The sequence below is a fragment of the Apteryx rowi genome, unplaced genomic scaffold, assembly GCF_003343035.1.
Source record: "Apteryx rowi isolate R43461 unplaced genomic scaffold, aptRow1 scaffold_29, whole genome shotgun sequence".
NCBI classification, from domain to species: domain Eukaryota; kingdom Metazoa; phylum Chordata; class Aves; order Apterygiformes; family Apterygidae; genus Apteryx; species Apteryx rowi.
This window is the reverse complement of record NW_020449307.1, coordinates 1,968,054-1,988,885: the sequence shown is the minus strand read 5'-3', so window position 1 is coordinate 1,988,885 and position 20,832 is coordinate 1,968,054. Positions and strand designations below refer to the sequence as shown.

The following is a 20,832-nucleotide window of genomic DNA, read 5'->3' as shown; positions in this document are numbered from 1 at the left end:
AGAGTATTTAATCTGTATTGCTCCACATTAATTCTGTGTGCTTGCCTTATGAAATAACACGATTGAGTTCCTGCTCTGAAGAATTAATGAGCTAAATGGATAGGATGAAGTGCAAGAGAAAGGGATTAAATTGCCTTACTTTATACATATGGAGAAGAGAGATGGGCTGATTGGTGACCAGTTTAAGACTGGCTCAAGAAGTCAGGAGCAGTGTCAAGAACGGCATATAGATCCTGCAAGTCCCAGGCTACTCTCTCTACCATAAAAGCCTTCTTCTCAAGTACAGGGTTATGCTTGTAATGTGGCCATGTATCATACATCAAATCACTCTCTGCCTTCAGCCCACCCTCACTCCATCAAATTTTCAACTTTGAACTTCGTGTCTGTAAGGGTTGATTCCTCGAGCAAAAATTGTGCTTCCAGATTTGCAGCTCCAAATGCTCAGGAATTACAGAAGACCAGAAGGACTCTTAAAGAAGAAATCCTAACAGATTTTTTTACAAGGCTGATAAATATTAGGCTAATGCTGTAGGAAATTCAGCTGTGTCAAAAATAAGGATGAGGTAGCTTACAGTGTGAAAACCTCTTGGCTGATGCCAAAAAGGCATTTTAGTAACAGTTTCAATTTGACCTAAAGAGTCAGGGATATGACAACCTCTTACTAGGGGGAAAGCAGTGCTCTGCTTTATTTATGAAGTCAGGAACCTGACAGGAGTACATTAAGCTCAGTGGAGCAAACAAAGCTCCTTCTAGCCTCATAAATGATAGCAGGATTTTGTTTTTTATTGTGTCAGTATCGGAGTTAACTAATCACAGTAAAGAGCTCTGCATTTTGGAGCAATACAGATTGGTTGGTGAAGGCTGCTTTAACTTAATGTGGGTTGACGGGATTTCTTAACCACTGCACTTGGAAGGATGCATCATGATTTAATTCACTGAATATCAATATATATTAGTGGAAATAGCACAGCAACTGCCAGGGCTAAATTAAGGTTCGGTTAGTTCTGTTCAGAAAAGCATTGTGCACTCCACAAAGCGTCATTTAAATGAGAAGACCTTCACAGGATCTTTCATGTAGGATGCATCCTTAATGTCGTCGAATTATGACCAGATTCAGAGACAGAAACGCATTACTTCTGCTTGATTATTCTGTTTCCCAGTCAAAATAAAATATCCTTTAAGGGTGAGATTCAATGTAATGATATATATAACAATAGCTTATTTGTTACATGTGTGAAGCCTTAAATACATCCGAAATTGTACCTTAAACTATGTGTGCTGGTATAGATAATGTATCACACCTCTTCATGTTTATGCATAGTTATCCCTGTAAAGGCACTTACCATCTTTAGCAATACAATGCTAAATCATACAGTGCTGAGTCCTGCACCAAGAGCAAGGTAAACACGCACCAATGCATTAGGGACATCTCCAAAGTGGGACAGCAGGCAAAGCTGTTCCTGCAGTATCTATGTGACAAAAATCCCAGACAGAAGGAAGAAGCTTGATCCAAGATGTATGGTTTTTATTTTGATTTCATCTTCAAAGGGCAAGAATACAGCTGTATCCTGGGGCTCTAATTTCAGATAAGGAAACAACACCATGGGGCTACTTTGACAGCTCTCTCTATGCTCTCTCTTGTAAGTCTAAGGAAATAAACTACACCAGTCAAACACCCTTTAAAAATAATGTAATTATATTTATCAAAGTATGCATAATTATAAGTTGCACTGGTGGTTGTGTTTATGCTGTTTAACCCACTGAAACCCATTCCTTATAGTTAGCTCAGCACAAACCCTATGTTTAGACCTGTCCAGAGACAGTCCTACCTGCTTCCAGCTCTCCAAACTGCCTCCTGGTGTAAAGACATTGCAGACAGACAGACAGCTGCCTGGAAGCAGCTGGTTTTTTAGGAGTCAACCAAATTGAAGTACATTCTGTAAGAGACTGCCTAAAATAATAATTATTCCAACTGTGGCTGGGTGTTTCTCTCTGAGATACACTCTAGGTTGGGATCATAACTTCTGTGCAGGCATTATTAGATGAAATTATGTGGCTCCATGTAGGGTAGAAGGTCAGATCATATTTTCATAACATTGACTTTTTGGCTGTAAAACAAATAAATTCTACTGAGAAGTCCCAAGTCAGGSTTAGAGCACCCCAGTGCTTGGCACTACCTGAGCATAAACTCAAAGACCTAAAAAATAAAGGCTGTGTCCAAAGGTGTTCAGAAAGCTGCTGATTCCACTGCTTCAAGACTATCTGATAAAGCCAAATCCAGTTCGCTTGATCCTCCTACCTGCTAGTACAGTATCCATCCTCTGGCCTAAGAAAAGAAGTTGAAAATATCCAGGAGGGTGCTTAAGGTACATATATATTTGTATGTACATATATTTATTTTGATGGCGAAAAAACAATATTCAGGTGTTCACTTCAGCTTGACCAGAAATCAGACCCAAAGCAGAGCAAGAAGGCTAGTAGGAAGGGTTAGTAAAACATTTTCACAATAAAACTATTTGACAGAAAATTGACTTTTTAAAATTAGTGGTCAGTTTCTCTCCTGATGATGTACCTGTTTTCTAAGGGAACATTCATCTGAGTCAAAAATACCTTAATGAAAATCTCTCAGTTAACTACTTTTCTGAAAAGCCCAGTTTTATGCAGAGTATTAATTTGGAGTCAAGTGCCCTGGGAGAGTGTCACTTGGGCCAAGAATGGCTGACTGAGTCCTTGGCCCTTTATGCAGTGGCAATAGTTGTATATTCAGTGTTCATCCTTTGCTGTGCAAAAATGGGGGGTTTTACCTTTTTTGGATGCAATGGCTCTTTTACCAGTAATTTTGCAAAAAGTGTGGCCCCTTAGGCAGCGCGAGCTGCCGTTGCCCCCAGGGACCAGCCAGGCCGTACTGAGTTACAGGATTGGGTTGCACAAGCCCCTGAGAGTGGGATCGGGTTGCACAAGCCAGCAGAAGTTGGCAGTGCATGGGACAGATTCCCATAGTGGCATGGGACAGAGTCGTCTGAGGAGGTTTCATCTGATTCCCAGGAAGCACAAACTTCCCCCACGAGGCTGGAGGCTCTGGGGCCACATTGTCGATCTCTCCGGGCATCATTCCTTGCGGCTCTGGTGTCCGCTGGCAGGGGCTCAGCGTGTCCCGGGCTGAGATGGTCCCGAGCGGTGCTGTGCGTGGAGAGCTGTGCTGTCTCGTCCTTGGCACGGGAAGTACAACTGCCAGGAAAAGCTCAGGGCTCAGCTTCAACTGCGACTGCTTGYAGAAGGTGCAACTCAACCTCCTCTAGATATAAATACACTAGAATTGTATAGAAGTGCGTGTTGTGGTTTAAATCACTGGTAATCCAAGCTATGCTACCTTGATTAAGCCAAAGAGTTGATGAAACTTGGAGACCACTTCTACTAAAAAAAAAAAAAAAACAGAGAAGAAGAAATGAGGAGCTCCCTTAGTTCCTTTGCCCTAAGAGAGAAACAAAGAGAAGAGAGGACTCACCAAATACTCACTCAGTTTATTTAGTGGCCTTTCAAGAAACCCAAGATGTTTTGGGGACAGCCAGTGCAGGAGTAGGTCCACACCTGTGCTAGCTGGAAGCAGTGTTTGCCTGTGATAGGTAAGGCCAAAGAGTGGGCAGCAAAGACACTGCTGCAGAAGAAAAGAATGAAATCAGAAAAGCCTCACAGGCCTCCTCAGACATCTCTTGGCAATGTCTTGCACAGCGATCAGATAAAACACTTCTGCTTCCCTGMAGTTAAACTGGTCCATTTCTTGCTATTAGTATTGCGTGTTTTTAATAATAAATCCTCAGTGCTCTCTACTTAGCGAAGGGGAACGCTAATGGGTGCTCTCTGGTCTGCTTTCCTCTTCCTCCTCCAACTCAGATCTCCCTCCTACATCTCTGTTCCCACGTAGTGTCCTTCCCTGCCATCATGCTAAACTTCATACCCATGCTTTCCCCATAGGCATCAAAGCTTTAATAGGACAAGAGTAGTTGTTTTCTTTATCATCATCTTTATAAAAAATTCTTAATAAAAGCTGAGATTTTTTTWAAAAATTACAGCTTACTCCACAGCGCTAGACAAACAGCCTTTGCACTCCACCTTATTTCAGGAAAGCAAGCACTCTGACTGCCAGATGCAGACCACTATTGATTGCTGCTCCCATAAATCACATTTATTTTCCAAATAATAGGAAGATTCATTGTTTTCTTCCAAGCAGTGTCACCTGGTAATAGGAGCCAGTCAAAGCAACAGTAATTTTTGCACCATAAAACAGAATCAAGTATGTTCACTGAGTAGGATGAACACTATCGATCGGGGGGGAAAAAGCCCTATAAAAACAGGAGACAAAAGCAAAGAAATTAGGTAATGATGTATAGGCTATGTAAAGAATGGCTGTCAACATTTTCATTATTTAACTTCCCTCCCCAGATGGCTCYTCTAAGGCATTTATAACCCCACTGTAAGCCTCCTCCTCAAACTGGGGCTGCAATGGGTTAATGGACTGAGGACAGCACTTTAGAGAGGGGAGTTTGAAGCATGGTATAAAAATGAACTGAAAGGTCCTACCTTGGTCTCTGTTTATTGATACAACAAAAGCCCCAGAGCATTTCACTAAATTGACTTTTCTGCTGCAGAGAACCATAGGGTGAAAGGAACAGGGACTGTAGAAAAACTGCAGTCAGGTGAAGCCACAGAGCTGTGGGAAACATGTCTACTTGCCTCAGATCTGTCCCATATGAGAGGGGTCAGGAGCTGCAGCCCACCCACAGAGTTCACTCACCTTCCAGATAAATGGCAATGCTAGATAAGTTGAACTTACAAATCCTTATTCTCACAATTCACCTAAACAAACTAAAAAAAAACCTCATCCAGCCTCACCACAGCAGATCATGTACATAAGACACTTGTAAACTGCATAGCTGGGAGGCCATTTGCTTGCATGGTCCCAGCATATCCATGGGCATTTAAGATGGAGGCAAAACACTTGGCTGAAGATCTCAGCAGATCAGTCACAGGAAGAGACTGAGACTCATGTCCTGAGGATCTTGGTCTCCACCAGTCCCATCACGCATGTCCCATAGCCACAGCTTCATACCCAGGGTTGGTGTAACATGCTGAAGGGTTCTCCATGCTTCTTTTTAACAACTGCCAGCAGCAAAGARAATGAAAAGCCTACCTAGAAAGCCATTTGAGCGTTTCTACCTGTCTCTGGGCATCTGTCACTCTGGATTAAACTGAAATGTATAGGGCCAATTTCTGACCTCCTGACTTTGCGGCTGATGTCCCCATATTGTTAGTTCTTCTACAGCAGCGACAGGTGATGGCATCAAACAGGCAGTGGCACTTTTCTAGTCAATATCAGCAGAAAGTAGCTCTGAAATCTCACAAACTTTCCCTTCTACTGGGAGAGATGGTACTCATTTTGATAACTTGAGTTTTCAAGCAAGGTTAACCCTTGGTGACCAGATACTCTGATGACTTTTCTGGATGGAAAATAGATTCTGAGGCAGCCCATTGTTAGCAACCTTAAAAAAAAAACATTGCTAAACCACAGACCTAAACCTATCTGCAAACTAGCCTAGGAAAAGCTTTGTAATCTCTGCATGAAGCAGCAGTTGTTTCATAATTGGGGCTGGTAGAAACACCTATAATTGTCCAGCTTTCTCAGCTGACACATCACAATAAAGCATAATACTGGGTGACTAATTACCATCATGTTCTATCACATCCCATCTCCTAATGCAATATGAGAATTGCATTACACATTAGCTGAATAATATTTTCCTAAGTGTTCAAGATAGAAAAATCTGTGCTTCCAAGTGAAGTCATTTTGTTGGTTAAAAAACAACAACAAACTTGAATTCTGCTGAGAAAGAGGAGGCTGCGAGCTCAGGTGTACACACAAGATCTTCCTGCAAACCACGGCAGGGCTATCCACCAGAGCAGAGGCACAGTGAGCAGAGATTGCCTGTAGGTTGAGCCCATGTCTGCACTAGAATAAATGAAAGCCTTGTCAGGCAAAATCATATTTAAAGTGGAGATGGATCTGAACCAGAACTTCAGAGCCAGACACACTCTGATCTTTGACAGATGCTAACACAGCCTTTCTGGGGTTTGGATCAGGGTAGACAATAAGCCAATTTTGACTTTGCGTTTAAAGAATCAATGTTTGCATGTCCTGCACTCTTCCCAGCTCTCCAGATCCTCCCTACCATCCACTGTTGTTTCTTGACAACTAACTCCCCAAATTTCCCAAATCAAGTTGGTGACCCTAAAACTCAGTAAAGTGAGCATTTGCACACAGCTCCCCCTCCATAGAACATACCATGTGCGTATTGGACAAAAAGGGGTTGGAAGTGGAAAAGCTGTTCTGCAGAAATCTAGGCTACCTGGAATAGCACTGCCTGCATCTCTGGGCACTGCCTAAAGTGATAGGTCACACCAAGAGCAAGGTGTCTTCCTAAGGTTACTAGACCCGTCTTTCTGGTTGGCAGTGACCATACAGCCAGTGTTGGTTTTCCATAGGAGCAGACAGACTGGCAGTGGTCACACCAGGAACTTCTTATAATAAGAACATGTACGCCATAGTCCATGTGCTGTGACCTTGTCAGCTAAGAGAGTTAAAGATAGTTAATGGTTAGATCAGAGCGAACCTAGGGAACAACGAACTGCTGCAAGAGCAGTGCGTGAGTCAGAAGGTAGTGCTTCAAGTCAGCTGCCAAGGAATGCCCCACGATGTGATTTTTTCTGAGGGGGTGGGAAGGAAGATGAAGGTGTGTGGGACCACACTCTGGAGATACCATCTTTTCAATGAGATCASACATTCCTATTCCAGAGCCCATGACAGCCTGGCAAGACTGAAGGCATCAGAGCCAATTCTCAAACATCGGTCTGCTATTCCCGAGTCCCAGGGAAGATGATTGGTTTTATGTAGCGTTCTTCTCTTTCTATCAGACTGATACAGGGTATTAGTGAGTTGCTAAAATGCTACTCTCGTTCATCTGGGCAGTCATCACAGTTTAAGAAACAGAGGGACAACCACAATAAAACAAGTCTTCCTAAGCTAACAGAGAAAACGATCAAAGGTAAGAAGAATGATTACATGCACTGGGCCTCTTGAGTCCATGAAAGAGCTAACCAAAGGCCAATATGAGTGAAATTTGTAAAATCATAAGCTGCATGGAAGAGGCGAATGAGAAACACCACCAGGTGGTGTTCACTGTCACTTCCAGCGTAAGGATAAAGAAGAGAAGGAAACCAAAAGAAGCTCCCAGGAGAAAGGTTTAAAACAAAGGGGATGTTTCTTTACCGAACACAGTTCACTGAGGAATTCCTTGCCATAAGACATTGTGGGTATTGAACAGTTACCCAGACTAAGAAGTAATTGAAAAAGCCCATGGAAAAAAATGATAGAGACTTGATTTCTGCATCCAGAAGCCTCTGAACCACAGACTGCCGCAGCTGGGAAAACATTATAGGGAAGTATAATTGCATGCTTAGCCTGGGCCTATGTGCTCTCCTAGGCATCCACCATTAGTCACTGCCAAAGACAGGATAGTGGGCTAGGTAGTCGACAAATCATTTTTATGAGTAAAAAAGATGACTCATAATACTGGGAAGGCTCTAGTGTTGGTTACCTGCTCACCTTGAATCCTTCTTGAGGCTGTAAAACCCAGGCTGTTGCAACACTACCAGTATGGCAGGTTGTGGCTTGCGTCTGCCGCTAGATCAAGCCATGCACCTTTGATGAATACCACCTCCAAGTGTCTCAGGAAGAGCTTCCTTAATGTGGCAGCTCCTTCCCTTCCCCTGCCATGAGTCTTCAGTCTATTAAAGGAGCTTCAACCTGCTGTCTCTTAGCCTCACATAGCAATATGCAGCCAGCACTGCTCAGCTTAACCTATTAAAGTATCCAAAGATGTCACACATCAAGACTCCAAAAAACAGAAACATGTATTTCGCGTGTTTTAACCTACTACTTTTAGGGGGTGTATTAGCCTACTGCGTTTGGAATGCTCCACAATTTTGTACTGTTATCTATCATCTTAAAAACTTGGAAGTAAACTTTGCTTTTTAAATTAAAGAGAATTTTGCCAACCAGAACTCTTTAATAACGAGATGATGTAAAAATAACACCTTCCGTGTCATGAGGCTTCATTAAATTGCAACAACTGAAGCCTTTGCATTGACCAAAGGATGACCACTTCCCCAAAAAGGGATAGAAAAAATTACATATGCTACTTAAGTAGAAAGGTGTATGTGTGTGCTAAAAGAAACAAATGACGAAGAGATGCAATTAAACATCTAACCAGTGCAGTGAGGCCTCATTCCTCGTTGGAGAAATTAAAGGAAATCTGTGATCACTTCCAGGCAGACATGTAGGTGTCTCCCTGAATTCAAAGCATTCAGACTTGTTACAGGAACACATTTGGATCTTCCTCTTGCATGTGCTTCTTGCATTTTGCGCTGGCTCTGTAGTGACATGAAGCCTTGTGAAAGAGGCAGCAGGAATGTCTTGGATAGTTGAAACTACGATTTAGGATATGCGAAATGACATGTGAGGTCTCTGCGTGTGATGAGAGCAGTAAGTTAACTAACCACAGACTTGGAAATGTCATCTCAGGTCAGCTCGTCTAGCTTAGAAGTGCTTCTTCCACTGTCAGTAGTTAACAACTAGTGGTTAAGAGGGGACCAAGATGACATTTAACAAACCTGACACTTCCCAACACCCCATCTAATCCTTTTCTGCTAGAAAAACTTGTGAGAAGTCAAAGTATGCTGGCAGAGGACAGCTGAATTTATTACAGTTTCAAATATGAACGTTTATTAAAACTGAGCATCTGTAAGTGGATTTAAGTGCCCCATTTTAATTCTAATCAGGGGAGGGGAGAATTGCCTTGCCTTGCCTAGAGTTTTCAGCGCTACAGGTACCAATGAGCAAAGTAGTGCAAATAGTGACAGTTTAAAGTTGCTTAAGGCCAGATTTCAACTTGCTCATTGGAAAAAGGAGAATTAAATGTACCTAATCATGGGCAATTGTCCCTTTTCCCCCTTCAGCACTTGAGTTACAGGGAAGGGAGTAATGTGCTCCCTAGGTGAGATAATATGAGAAAGAGAGAGAACGCTGTGAGCACAGTTTGGATGTAAAGGAGCAGGACTGCACGTGAAGGAAGATGACGGGGATCTGAAATGCAGCAATAACTAATCTGCACATCCCAGGAATGAACAACAGTGTGTAACTGGCACAAAAAAGAGAAATTAGACATGAAAAAATTATATAGATAGAATGAAACAAAAAAACTCAATTTTGTGGCACATGTCTAGAAATGTTCCTGAAGAACAAGTGGGTCTAAGTAGTCACACGTTTCAGAATGGGTTAGAAAACAGGCAGTTAGCAGGGCCCTCCTGATTATTGCACATCTTCTGGGTATCTGGCTTTTTTCTATTCAAAAGAAGCCCCCTTTGGCAATGCTATTTCTAGAAATGTGCACAAAGGATTATGAGATCCTTCTGAAATGTAGGTAGAAAGCAAGTCTCTCTAGAGACAGCAGAGCTGACAGAACAAAACTGAGTCTTACCTCTAGGACAAGTACTTCCAGGGGTCAGCCRGTCTGAAAGCTATCCACAGGGGTGGGCATAGCACTGATCGGAGACTTGGGAAAAAAATGAAAAATACTTTTTTTTTTTTTCCTTTTGACATCTACACTCTCTGAGATCATTTATTTAAGATGAAAGTGCTGCCAAACCTTAGTTCAAAGAGCAGACTGTGCACTTCTCTAAAACGTGAAGAAAAACTACTGAATTAAAACCATTTTCATAGTGGCAGCTTCCAAGTGAGGAGCAGGAACTCTTACTCTTGCTAATTTGCTTGTTTGCAATTGCGTATCCAGATCTCACAAAAAAATTATTGTGTTTTCAGTGTCTCATTTTAATCAGGCTGTTATTCAACTCACTCTGCTCTCCACCCTAATAATTTAATTTTCTAATGGGACACTGAAAGAGATTTTTTTTCCTCTCTCAAGATGATGATATGAAAGTGATGGCTTGACAGCACTGTGGGTCACTGAACCCGGATGCCTGTTTTGTAAAGAATCATTTGGCAATACATTTTATAAATCACATTGGTTTATATTTAAACTAGCTCTGTTTCTGTCCTTAGCTCTTCCATAAAAGTGTTGCAGGATGGTCAGAAAACCTTTTCTAACTTTCATAATACATTTATTCACAGCCATTCTTGGGCCAACATTATCTTTTATCAGCTGTGGCATCTCACACCCATCTGCATTTTTCCTGCCCCAGCACATACTTGAAGTAACCACACCATGATTCAGACTTCACCTTTGGCAGATGGATATGCTGGGATACAGGAACCTCCTGTAGGTGTCTGCTCACATACACATGGCAGATATGGCACTGTGTTGAGGCTGCCTTGCAAGCAACATAGCCACATGGGCATGTGACTATGACCCAGGGTGACAACCCTGCTTCACAATACTTGACTACACAGTTGCCTTCCATTTAAAACCCAGAAATAATCAGGTTGAAGGAAGGAATTAAGCCCAATGGCCATTGGCCCACATCTGGAATTTCTGGGCAAGTGTGGGCAGATTTTAGATAGTTACATAAAAGATTATGCCAGTGATTTCCTCCTCTGGGGACTCTGCATTTCCCAGAAGTTTCTCCAAGAGGGAAGTGTGGGGTGTAGGTGCACAGCTGCACACTTTTTGGGCTAGATAAGGTTGCTCTTGGTGACTGGGGTTTCAAAGGGTTGGGTTGCTGCTGGCAGGAGTAGGTTGTACTTTTGGACTGAGGTGCCTGTAGCAGGTACAAACCATATGAGGTACCATTTATGTAGGTTCTTCTTGGATATGACCCTAACTCTCAACATGGGCACACTTGCATCATTGCATCATACACTGTACGGCAGCGTACTTCATTTCCCACTCCCTAGGCCCAGGCCTAATAAAGTACTCAGGGCTCCTAACTAATTAAGGCACTATTTTCCTCCTTCAAACCTAATACAAGGATCAGAGTCAAAAAAATATTTATGTACCCAAAACCAGGTCTGCTCTAACTCTCCAAGGCACATTCCTGAGGACACAGTGGCTCTGTATCAGGCTGCTCAGAGCACAGGGACAGTCCTGCAGAGACCAGCCTGGAGCTAGTCTTGCTTCTCCCTTCCTCCACCTCGCCTGCTTTTCCAAAGGATGCAAGGACTTCTCCCAGAATACCAGTGAGGTGCTAAACAGGAGTCAGTTCAGTGGTGTGTGTTACCCCCCATGAACGTCCCATGTATGGCTATTGCGAAAGCTGTGTTTGATTTATGTGCAACTACGGCGATGTTTCTAGCCAGAACGAACCCTAGTTCTGTGGTATCAACCATCTGAAATGGGGAATGTATCGACCTGCTTAAGGATTTAGCAAAAGGAACAACTTGGTACGCTTGTGGGTGTTTTGTGAATGTGGACTCTCCCCCTTGTGCTTACAGCCTATGCTTTACTTGAAACACGAACAACTGATGCCAGCTGTGGTCTACAGTACAGTGCAAAAGGACAAAGTGTAAAGGAGAATTTTCTTTATTTTTAAATATTAGTAACACTGCACAAAACAAAAAAGTGGTACTTAAGTGACAGACAACCGGTACTCAGTCTTATTTCATGTTAACCATAATTTAAATACCCTAACAGAGCTCATGTAAGGTTATATGTTTGCCTAAGGTTACATTATGCAATGCAAGCACGAGAAGCTAAACCATTCAAATACCGCAAACACCAGAATTCTTTATACCAACCCAGGCTAGAAAGCAGACTTGATTTTTGTTTAGCTTCTTCCTTACATCATTATGTGCATCACTACTTTTTTTTTTTTTTTTTTTTAAACATTAGTATGAGTGAGTTTCTCCAGAAACTGTGGACTTTCAATATTGCCAGGTTTAAGTCTGTTACATCAACAACATATTGGCAAGAGAAAAAAAAAGACAAAAGAAACAAAACAAAACCACAGACTGATAACTTCTACCTGGAGGTTAAAAAGAGGAGGCAACATACTGACAGGAAACATGCAGGTAAGTGCTTAAGGCAACAGAAGGACTCTATACAAACTACACGGTTAAAAGCAGCAATGTATCATGCACATGAGACAATTATGGGAAGCAAGGAAGTAATCTTGCCAGAAAATATATATTTCTTTGAAATTGAAGAAATATTTTCAAACTAAAAAAGTCCTGCAATAAAACTGATGTAAAATACTTTCATACATAAAGGTGCAAGTTCTTTGCAGTAACAGCTTGATAAAATCTTATATGGATCCTGAAAAAATGTTTGTTATCTAAAATCTACTCAGCAGAAACAAAGAGCAGTTTTCAAGTAGCACTTAGATCATTTCTCTCTAKTTTCTGAAAATAAAATTTTAAAATAAGGAATGATTTCACTAAATGATTCATTGGGAGTCAACTATGTTTAAAGAAATCAGTAGGAGTGCTTACCGGAGACTGCCATCATCCTAGCTTTCTTAAAATCAGAGGATATAATGTCATAATACAAGTTAAAATGAAGGAACATTTTAATAAGAGGGACAAACCTTTGCTGCCCAACTTGGGAAAAAACGTAGAAGTAATTTATAAAGTTGCATAAGTTACTGTAAAAGAGCCAATGTCTCAATCCTACTGCCCGTGCCACGAGCGAACAGGATTGAGGCGTAACTCTTCGTTCAACAGGCCTGATGATGCTAGAGTCACTGAACAAAGAGGCATTTTCACAACCCTTGTGATCCGAGAAAACAAACAGACAAATGCTAGATTAGAGTAGTTTTAGTCCCAGGGAAGGAAGAGGTAAGAAATTCTGTAACACTTTCCAATCTTCAAACATAATACACTTTGACCAAGATCAGCCTCGTTTGAATTCCCCTACCTGACTGGCAAGAAAGCCACTCCGTGAAACTAAAAAGAATAATATAGTGCAATTTTAGTACAGTTTTAAACACGAGTCACTTCCTTACTAGTAGTGTGAACAAATCAAAAAATATACACAAAGGAGGTGTGCTCAAATGTAACGTAAGTTGTCATTATTGTAAAGGTATTGGCATAGCAGAGAAGTCCATTTTAGTAACTCCCTTTGGTTGACTTCTTCTTCTTCTGTTCCTCTCTCTGCTTCTGCTTCCTCCTCTTGCTGCCTTCTTTGTGTCCTGAGGAAACATGGCTTGTAAAACACTGTTCACAGCATTCATGGACTTTTCCTCTATAAAAAGCACATGTTCTCTGAATGGTTTAAGGAAGTTTAAGAAAAGATCCAACCTTCTAATGTAGATTTTTTTAAAACAATCAGTTCTACTAAATTCCTTATGAATGTAGGATAGAAAGAAAACACTTTACAAATCTTTGAAGTCTGAAAAGATCTAGAGAACTTTCAAAAGACTTCAAAGCCATTCAGGAAAAGCTTTAAAAATTAGAACACATGCAAAACTGGAATACTTTCAAAAGGAAGCAATAAATAAGACTTGCATGTATACAGCAGTAGCTATGTAAGTACTGGCGTTTCTTGCTCGCAGTAGTCCAAGTTACCCATGATATTTGTATTTCCATTTTAAAAATAGGGAATGCTGAGACTCCTGAGGAAATAAGAAGGTGCTCAGTGTTTAACAATATGCACTTTATACGCAGGTCTTCAGCCTGCTCATGCTTAGCTACGCACGCTAGGTTATATTCTACTGCAACTCTCCTATGCCGCATGGAAGTATTAAATTCAAGCAACAACTGATTACTAACTGATGCATGTCACTGTAGCACCTGTTTCTCCATTTTAGTGCCAACAGCAAAACTAAGATGGAAAAATAAGGGGCTGTGAGATCTAAGGCTTATGATACCCAGTGTTTTAAAGTCACTGTGGGGTTGAGTCTGCTCCAAATCAGACCTCCTCCCACAGCAGCTGCGCCCCCATCAGAACTGCAGGACTTTGGCTTAGGTTTAGGACATTGAGAGAACCATGGTCTTTAGTCTTTGGGCTAAATTTACGTCAGACATTAGCAAAAGCTTGTGCATTAGAGGAAGTACACTCCCTTGTAGCACAGGAAAACTGTGCCTAGGTTATCATCCTAGCTCCTACGCTGTATCAGCAGCATTACTTCATATCTCGCAATCGTCTGAGTCAAGAACCAGGATATTTATTTAGCAATGCTGCCATGAGTGATTAGCCTGGGCAAAGTTAGAGTGGGAACAAGTTTTATTGTTTAAGGAAGAGAAAAACTGGCAGTGTTGTGATGGTAATTTGCAGAATTGCTGACGACGCTCTTTGCATGCCCTGCATCCTACCACCCTTCTGAGATACAGTTCTGTCCTAGAGGGACATCGTGGCTATGTTTCCTAAGAGTCCCATCCATGAAGTTTCCTTCTGATATAAGCCCCTCTGTCACCTATACACTGGCAAAATCAGGTTTCCTTGACATTTGGTTTACTGCATTAAAAGATGCAGTAAGGGACGTATCCCAGAAGGGCTCTGGCACCTCTTTGATTTTCCAAAGAGGCCAATGCAGAAGGAGGTGGCACGCTGTCTCGGGAGAATTGGTTATTCAAGGGATGTTATTCAAAGGAATCTTCCCTTTATTGGAGGAAAAAACAGCATTGCACCAGCTGATCAGAACTAGTTTCTGTAATAACTATGAACCATTTATGTAGATATTTAGAAAAGGATCATTAAAACCTAATAGATTATTAGCTCCATCATTTTCTCATTTTTCATTCTCAAAACACTGCCAGTATTTCTAAAAGGCTTCCACATACAGGCATGATTGCTTTTGATATTGCTATTTTATATCCTATCCCCTTTTTTTTTTTTTTTTTAACATTCCATTTTCTTTCCTCAGAGCATTTGAAAGCAATTCTAGCAACTCTTCCTTAAAAAAACTGTAAATAGGCCAAAGTGAATTATGACTTGAAATAAATGTCGTATAATTCATTGTCTTATAAATAAAACAACTCAAATGTTAAAATAATGTGGCATGAAGATATTCAGGCATTTGACAACATGGTCTCTTACCAGTCTCTGGAAGATAAGAGTAAAAAGTGGAAATCTTTCAAGTGTTATCACTGACACACAGAAACAGACTGGCCAAAGTAGGAGATAACACACAAATACAGAGTATTTCTCAAGAGGAAACTGCCAGGTTGTTTCTGTTTCCAGGCTGCTGTGATAAATAACTTCACTCGCAACCGTTTCCCTTTTCAGCCCCACCAAAAAAGGAAGGACTGGTCTAACTCTGCCACTCTGCTCGCTCTGCTGATGCTATGCTGAATGAGAGCAGCTGAAAACCTGATCCAGAGAGCAGCTCCTAACAAAAACTAAATTCGCACGCCAAAGAGGTAACCCATCAGTGGTTATTTCACATGCATACCTCAACCAACACTCATTAGAAGCACATCTGAGGTTAGAAGGCTAGCCCCAAAGTCATGAGAGAACAAATCTGAATTAGAAAGCAGCAGCTCCATTACTGTTTGATTAATTCATCATAAACCTGTGTCACGGTGACTTGCCAGCATCATGAAGCAGTCATAAAAACTTCCCATAGTTACTGCCTGGTTGAACTGGCTTCAGCCAAACAGTTGTGGTCTTGGAGAAGGGCTTTTCAAATTCCCACCCTTAGAAGTAATTGTTATTCATCTAAATTCTAGAAATACACTACATTACCATAAAGAGGCTCAGGGAAGGGTGGGAGGACAATAGGTTTATGAGCGCTTCCCAGAGCTTTGCTGTTTGGAAACCAGATTTAGTCAAATGCAAATAGACATCAGCCTAACTTGGTATGCTCTTGCTTTTGTCAACTGCCAGGAGCAGAGATGGATGAAGCAAGAATCAACACCATTTGGAACTACACCTGTTTTACAACCCGGATAGCTCTTGTTCAAAATAAACAGCATCTGCCAACCTATTCTTTTTATTTCATTCCCCTCTCTTCTATTCCAGAAGAAACATAAACAGCATAAGAGCAGTTTTGGCTTAAAAGAAAAAAGCCTCTCTGCTGAGTCCCAGACTAACTTTCCTTCTGACTTTTTGGTTCTCTGCACCATCTGCACCTTCTAGAGACACAGATTTATTCCATCATGGACTTCAAAACTCATCATGCTCTTGGGAGACAACCACGAGGCATGCGTACACGTTGAGTGCCATATCCCAACGGACGAGCGTCCTGGGGAAAGCACTCTGACCCAATCCATTTGTGGCATCCTACTTCTTCCTGCCCTGCTTGACATCTGCCTGCTCCACCAGGTGCAGAGAGCAGCCTCGTGCCCGCTCCAGCCACCTCCTGCCAGCAATGGAGAGCGTGGGAGTGAGCAGGCCAGCGGTGGCAGGAGGAAACAACACGTTCAGTCACGACGGACTATTAGCACACACTGTTCCCTCCCTCTCTGCTTCTTGACCAACATTGGTCAATAATAAGGCTGTGGCCTGATTTTTATGGTAGAAATCCCACAAACGTGGAGCTGGGAACAGAGCCTCCTTCCACTTCCAGGCTCCGAAGCGCCGTTCCTCGCACTGCATGAGCTGGGGGTGGAGGAAAGTCATGCTTTCTGCTCAAGTCCCAGAGGAAAGAATTTTCTAGATCTGTTGATTCCTTAACGCTGCAGCAATTCTTCACCCACCTTCAAACCAGGAAAGCAGTCTCGGCTCCATCATGCGCACGGGGTTTAACAGGCCAATGGTCATGTGGCAAGGGTGCCTCTGTAGAGCGTGCTCTCTAATTTTCTGCTGTTAGAGGTATTTCTCTAGCCAAAACATTAAATTGTTATTTCAAAAGGTAGCTCGCTTACCCCTGAGTTGGAGCCATCATCTGTAATTCCCGACTGAGCACACTTTCGCATGCCATTGTAAAATTTCATCCCAGTCACAGCTTCAGTGTAATTTCATGGGTGTGACTGCACTTACAGTTATAGCTGTACTCTGTATACTTTCACATGCCCTCCTTTCAGCCCAAGCCACTGCCCAACACTCACCACAACCCGACCTACTAATTCTCTCGCCACATCCACAGCTTCTGTCCATGCCACAGAGCATCTTAGAAAGAGAAGCCGCCTTTACATAAAGGTCTGAGGTGACAAAACATCCCACCCTGTCTGGGTATGCTGCTCCACTGTTTAATTATCCTCACTGTTAAATCCAAGAGGTGAGCTCTTCAGTTTCACTGTCCAACCCTATGATGTAATTTAAACTTTGATCTTTTAGGGGACTGAAAAGCTATGGCAACTTAGTGGGGCCTTCCTTCACGTTTGCTCACTGTGCTATTTTCATTACCAGTTGTGCCTAGAATTGCCACAAGAACRCACCAAGCCAGATACAACCTGCTTGCCTGCTCTTAATTAAGGTAATACTACTGCTGAATAGAGTCCAAGGTTTTCCTCCCACATGGCAAGCAAAAGCTTGCAAGGCTCTGCAGCCTTGGAAGCCCTTCCATGCATAACTCCGCCACTGTCTATGGGTAGCAAACGCTGGGGAAAGGGATGCTTTCCTACTAGCAGCCAAAAAAACACGCACAAAAGCAGCTCAGGATAAGCCAGGGGGCAACGAGCCAGCCTCCGAGCCCGCTGGCCAATCCTCCCACCCTCCGCCTGCAGAATGTGGCCGTTACCACATCCCACTTCCGGCCAGGGAGCTGCGCTGCGGGATGTGGAGCAAAGGGAAAATTCATTTACTTCCATCTCCACACCTCCGACATTCCTTGCATATTAAATTCCCACAGAAAACAGAGCGGATCTGCTTTCCATTCTCTTTCCATTACATACCCAGATTCAAGTATGTGGAGGAATTATAAGGTAATTAGTTAGGACAACCAGCACATTGATTTTACTAGTTAGTGATGTGTAATTCAAGAAATCGGATGTCAGTAAAAGGAAGGGAGACTGCATCAAGGATGGAATTAAGTTCAAATGGCTCAACTTTCCAGCGGAGGAATCGTGCCAGAAAAAGATCAAGATTAGTTAAGCTAGTTCTTTTAATGTGGTTTCTTCTTCAGTGATGCCAACAGGTGAAAATGGACCAAAAATGAATTATTAATGTTGTAAGTTTTAGGTTAATGCAAGCTATTTCATTCAAAAGGAAGATCAAACCTTGCAATATTAACTTGCAAATAAAGATCTTTTGCTCCAGGCATTTTTCAGTATTTTAACAATAAAACATTTCAACCAATCTTGCTAAATAAAGGTCAAAATTCTCAAACCCAGAGCAGTAGGTTTTTTTAGGGATAGATACCACTATACCACTAGTGGCTGCAAACCCCAGGTCTGCGCTGGCCTGAATAAGTACTTTGGTACAGCTTGGCTACTGCTAGTCAGACATGCATCACACAATCTGGGAGTGTGTTACTTGCTGAATACAACTTTTTACAAAAAATTTACTTGTTTGGAGCTATAAAACAGTTTGAGATAAGCAGCAACTTCAGAGCACAGGAGACAAAGTTTTATTCTCAGCGGCTGTTATGAGAGCAGTTAACATATGAAACCCAGAGCAATTTCTACTGAAATACAAAGTGTCAAAGTCAGACAGAGAATCGAGTTGAAATCTATTTGTTTTTTATTAAAAACCTGCTGTAATGAATGGAAATCCTCACAAAGGATAGGATTCATCTCACATCTCACTTAAGCGTGCTGAGTATTGTATGCTTGCCTAAATGAGTCTGCCCAAATTCCTGTGTAGGCAGCAGGGAAGAGATGGGCACTCCTGGAGCGATTCCTACCCTCTGACCTGGGTTTTCAATAGACAAAATGAACCTTGTGCTTCGGAGATGCTGCTGTTTTCTACTAACAGGAGCAGCCTGGATGGTTAGACAAGGCACCTAAACATAGTCAAGATGAATCTTATCTCCGTGTCTTTCATTTAAATTTACTAGGCATTCACAAATTAAAAACCAAACATTCCCACTCTTACAGCTAGGAAAGGAAACCATTTCAGCTGCAAGGGAAATCATTAACTATGGAGAATTTACTTTACACACGCTACTTGGGATGAGGTCTAAAACCGCTGTGCAATTTAGCTGCCAAGGGCCATTTGCCAGCAGTGGCAAAACTGTCCGATTCGAGGTGGAACCATGCCAGGCTTCAGGCGTTGAAGCTAGCAATTTTCCATTGAAGCGAGTGGGCTTTCGATMAAGGCCTGCAGAACGCTATTCTTTCCCAGCGCCATCCCATGGAAGCGTGGCAGCTGTCGCAGTGATAAATGAGAAGCCAGCCGAGAGCGAGCAAGTGGTCTACACARTTGCAAAGCTCTGCAAGCCCGGCCTGCTCCCTGGGGGAAGTCGCTCCATGGAGGTGGACACCCATGAAGGAGAAACGCACTGTTGGCTTGGCCTCGCGTACAAGCTTCCCAGAGAGGGATCGAGACACTCGTGTAGGTTTTTAGGACTAGCTCAACCCGTCCTTCAGCAGCCTCTGTCTGTCAGCGGAACGGCAGGCAAAATATTTAAAGCAACAGGGAAATCTTAGCCTCACTGAAATCAAGGTTTCATCCTGAATCTTTTATACCTGAAAAATGACAAAGTGATGTGGAGTTTTATAGTAACTCACAGTCTAGTGGTAGACTAGAGGTTTTCGTGATTGCACGAATACTTCTGGAAATGCATTTTAGTTGTAAACTTGTGCATCTAAAAGCATAAATAGATTTTCAGCTAAAAGTCCTAAGCAATGTTAAAATTGCTCCAAAAATTGCAATTGTGTATTAAACTCAGAACTTCTCTGGAAACCATTACCAAATACTCCGTTATAACTGCAGAGAACCGGATGCGTCCAAATTAGATCCAAAGCTTTGTTTTGCCGAATACAGACACGGGAGACAAAACATGTAACCCTGGTCCAGGATATTTCAAAACAGCAGCCCAGAAGTTAGATTCAGGCTTCTGTACAGAAATTATCAAAAAAAAAAAATTTTTGATAAAAATTTAATGTAGCCATCCCGAAAGATCTGAAAGGYTCACTTGTTTCTGATCATTCCCTCAAGCTATCATCCCACGTGGTATCTCGAGGTCTTCTGTCCAAAAATAGTGTCGGATTTAAAGGATAATGAGCACAGCAGGAGTCGGTACAGTGCTGAGAGTGGGTGCGTGCGCACATTTTAGGGGGGGCAGCCTTTTTTTCCTCCTCTCCTCCAAGGCATGTTTCTCCCGAGCTGCGTCCACCCCACGGAGCCCAGCCGCACTCGTGCTTCCCAGCGCTACTGGAAAGGGCCCGCGGTTTGGGCACCCGGTAGAGCAGAAGGGCATCCGCACGTTTCGGAAAAACCTGTCCTGGCAGTCCCGAGCGATCTCTGACCACGGACTCAAATTAAATCAAGTCGCTACGAGGATTTTGCTGTCCAAGACAGCCTGTGGACTATATTCCCCAAACGTTACGGGACAGGAAAGCTATCAAAGGACTAATTACTTCCAGAAATAACCAGGGCGACTGTTGTGCTTCCTTGTTTGCCTGAATGGCCTCAGCGCCCTCTGTTAGGGTTTACAAGCCTAAAATCGCAGCTTCCAGAAATAACGTTAAGCTGCCGAAGCCTCAGCTCCTCCTCCGGCAAGGAGGCCGAGCGCGGCTCGAGCGAGCGAGCGRGCGGGCGCAGCGCGGCGATTAGCTAATCTCTAGAAAGCCTTAATTCGGGAGAGCAAAGCGCRCGGGCGCCGCGGCAGCGCGACGCCGTCGCCGCCGGGGCGTAACGGCGATGCGCGGAGCGGGGCCAGGCCGCCCCGGGGCGCTTGCCTAGACTAAACGGAGGAGCAGAGCGAAGGCAGGAGGGAGGGAGGCGCGCGCGGCCGTTTATCGCCCGCCGGGGCGCGGGCGCTACGTCAGCACGCAGCACCGGC

The 20,832-nt window shown here is 42.8% G+C and overlaps 1 protein-coding gene and 1 long non-coding RNA gene across 4 annotated transcripts in view; both read right to left on the bottom strand.

The window, feature by feature from the left end:
- Positions 1-1,504: 1,504 nt before the first annotated feature.
- LOC112967769 lies at positions 1,505-4,232 on the bottom strand. The gene is made up of 3 exons (XR_003254101.1): positions 4,111-4,232; positions 3,517-3,655; positions 1,505-3,411 (listed from the first exon to the last, which is right to left on the bottom strand). It is a non-coding gene; the product is annotated as an uncharacterized LOC112967769 (long non-coding RNA).
- A 7,625-nt stretch (positions 4,233-11,857) lies between these two features.
- DNAJB6 (DnaJ heat shock protein family (Hsp40) member B6) overlaps positions 11,858-20,832 on the bottom strand; it is a 61,639-nt gene continuing 52,664 nt past the window's right edge. For 2 of the 3 annotated variants that reach the window (XM_026069262.1, XM_026069263.1), the window contains exon 10: positions 11,858-13,194. In XM_026069262.1, the coding sequence (XP_025925047.1) occupies positions 13,112-13,194 (83 nt within the window). In that variant the 3' untranslated portion in view covers positions 11,858-13,111. Of the gene's footprint in view, positions 13,195-18,543; positions 19,514-20,832 lie in introns of those variants that run through there. The other variant, XM_026069264.1, reaches the window with a different exon arrangement.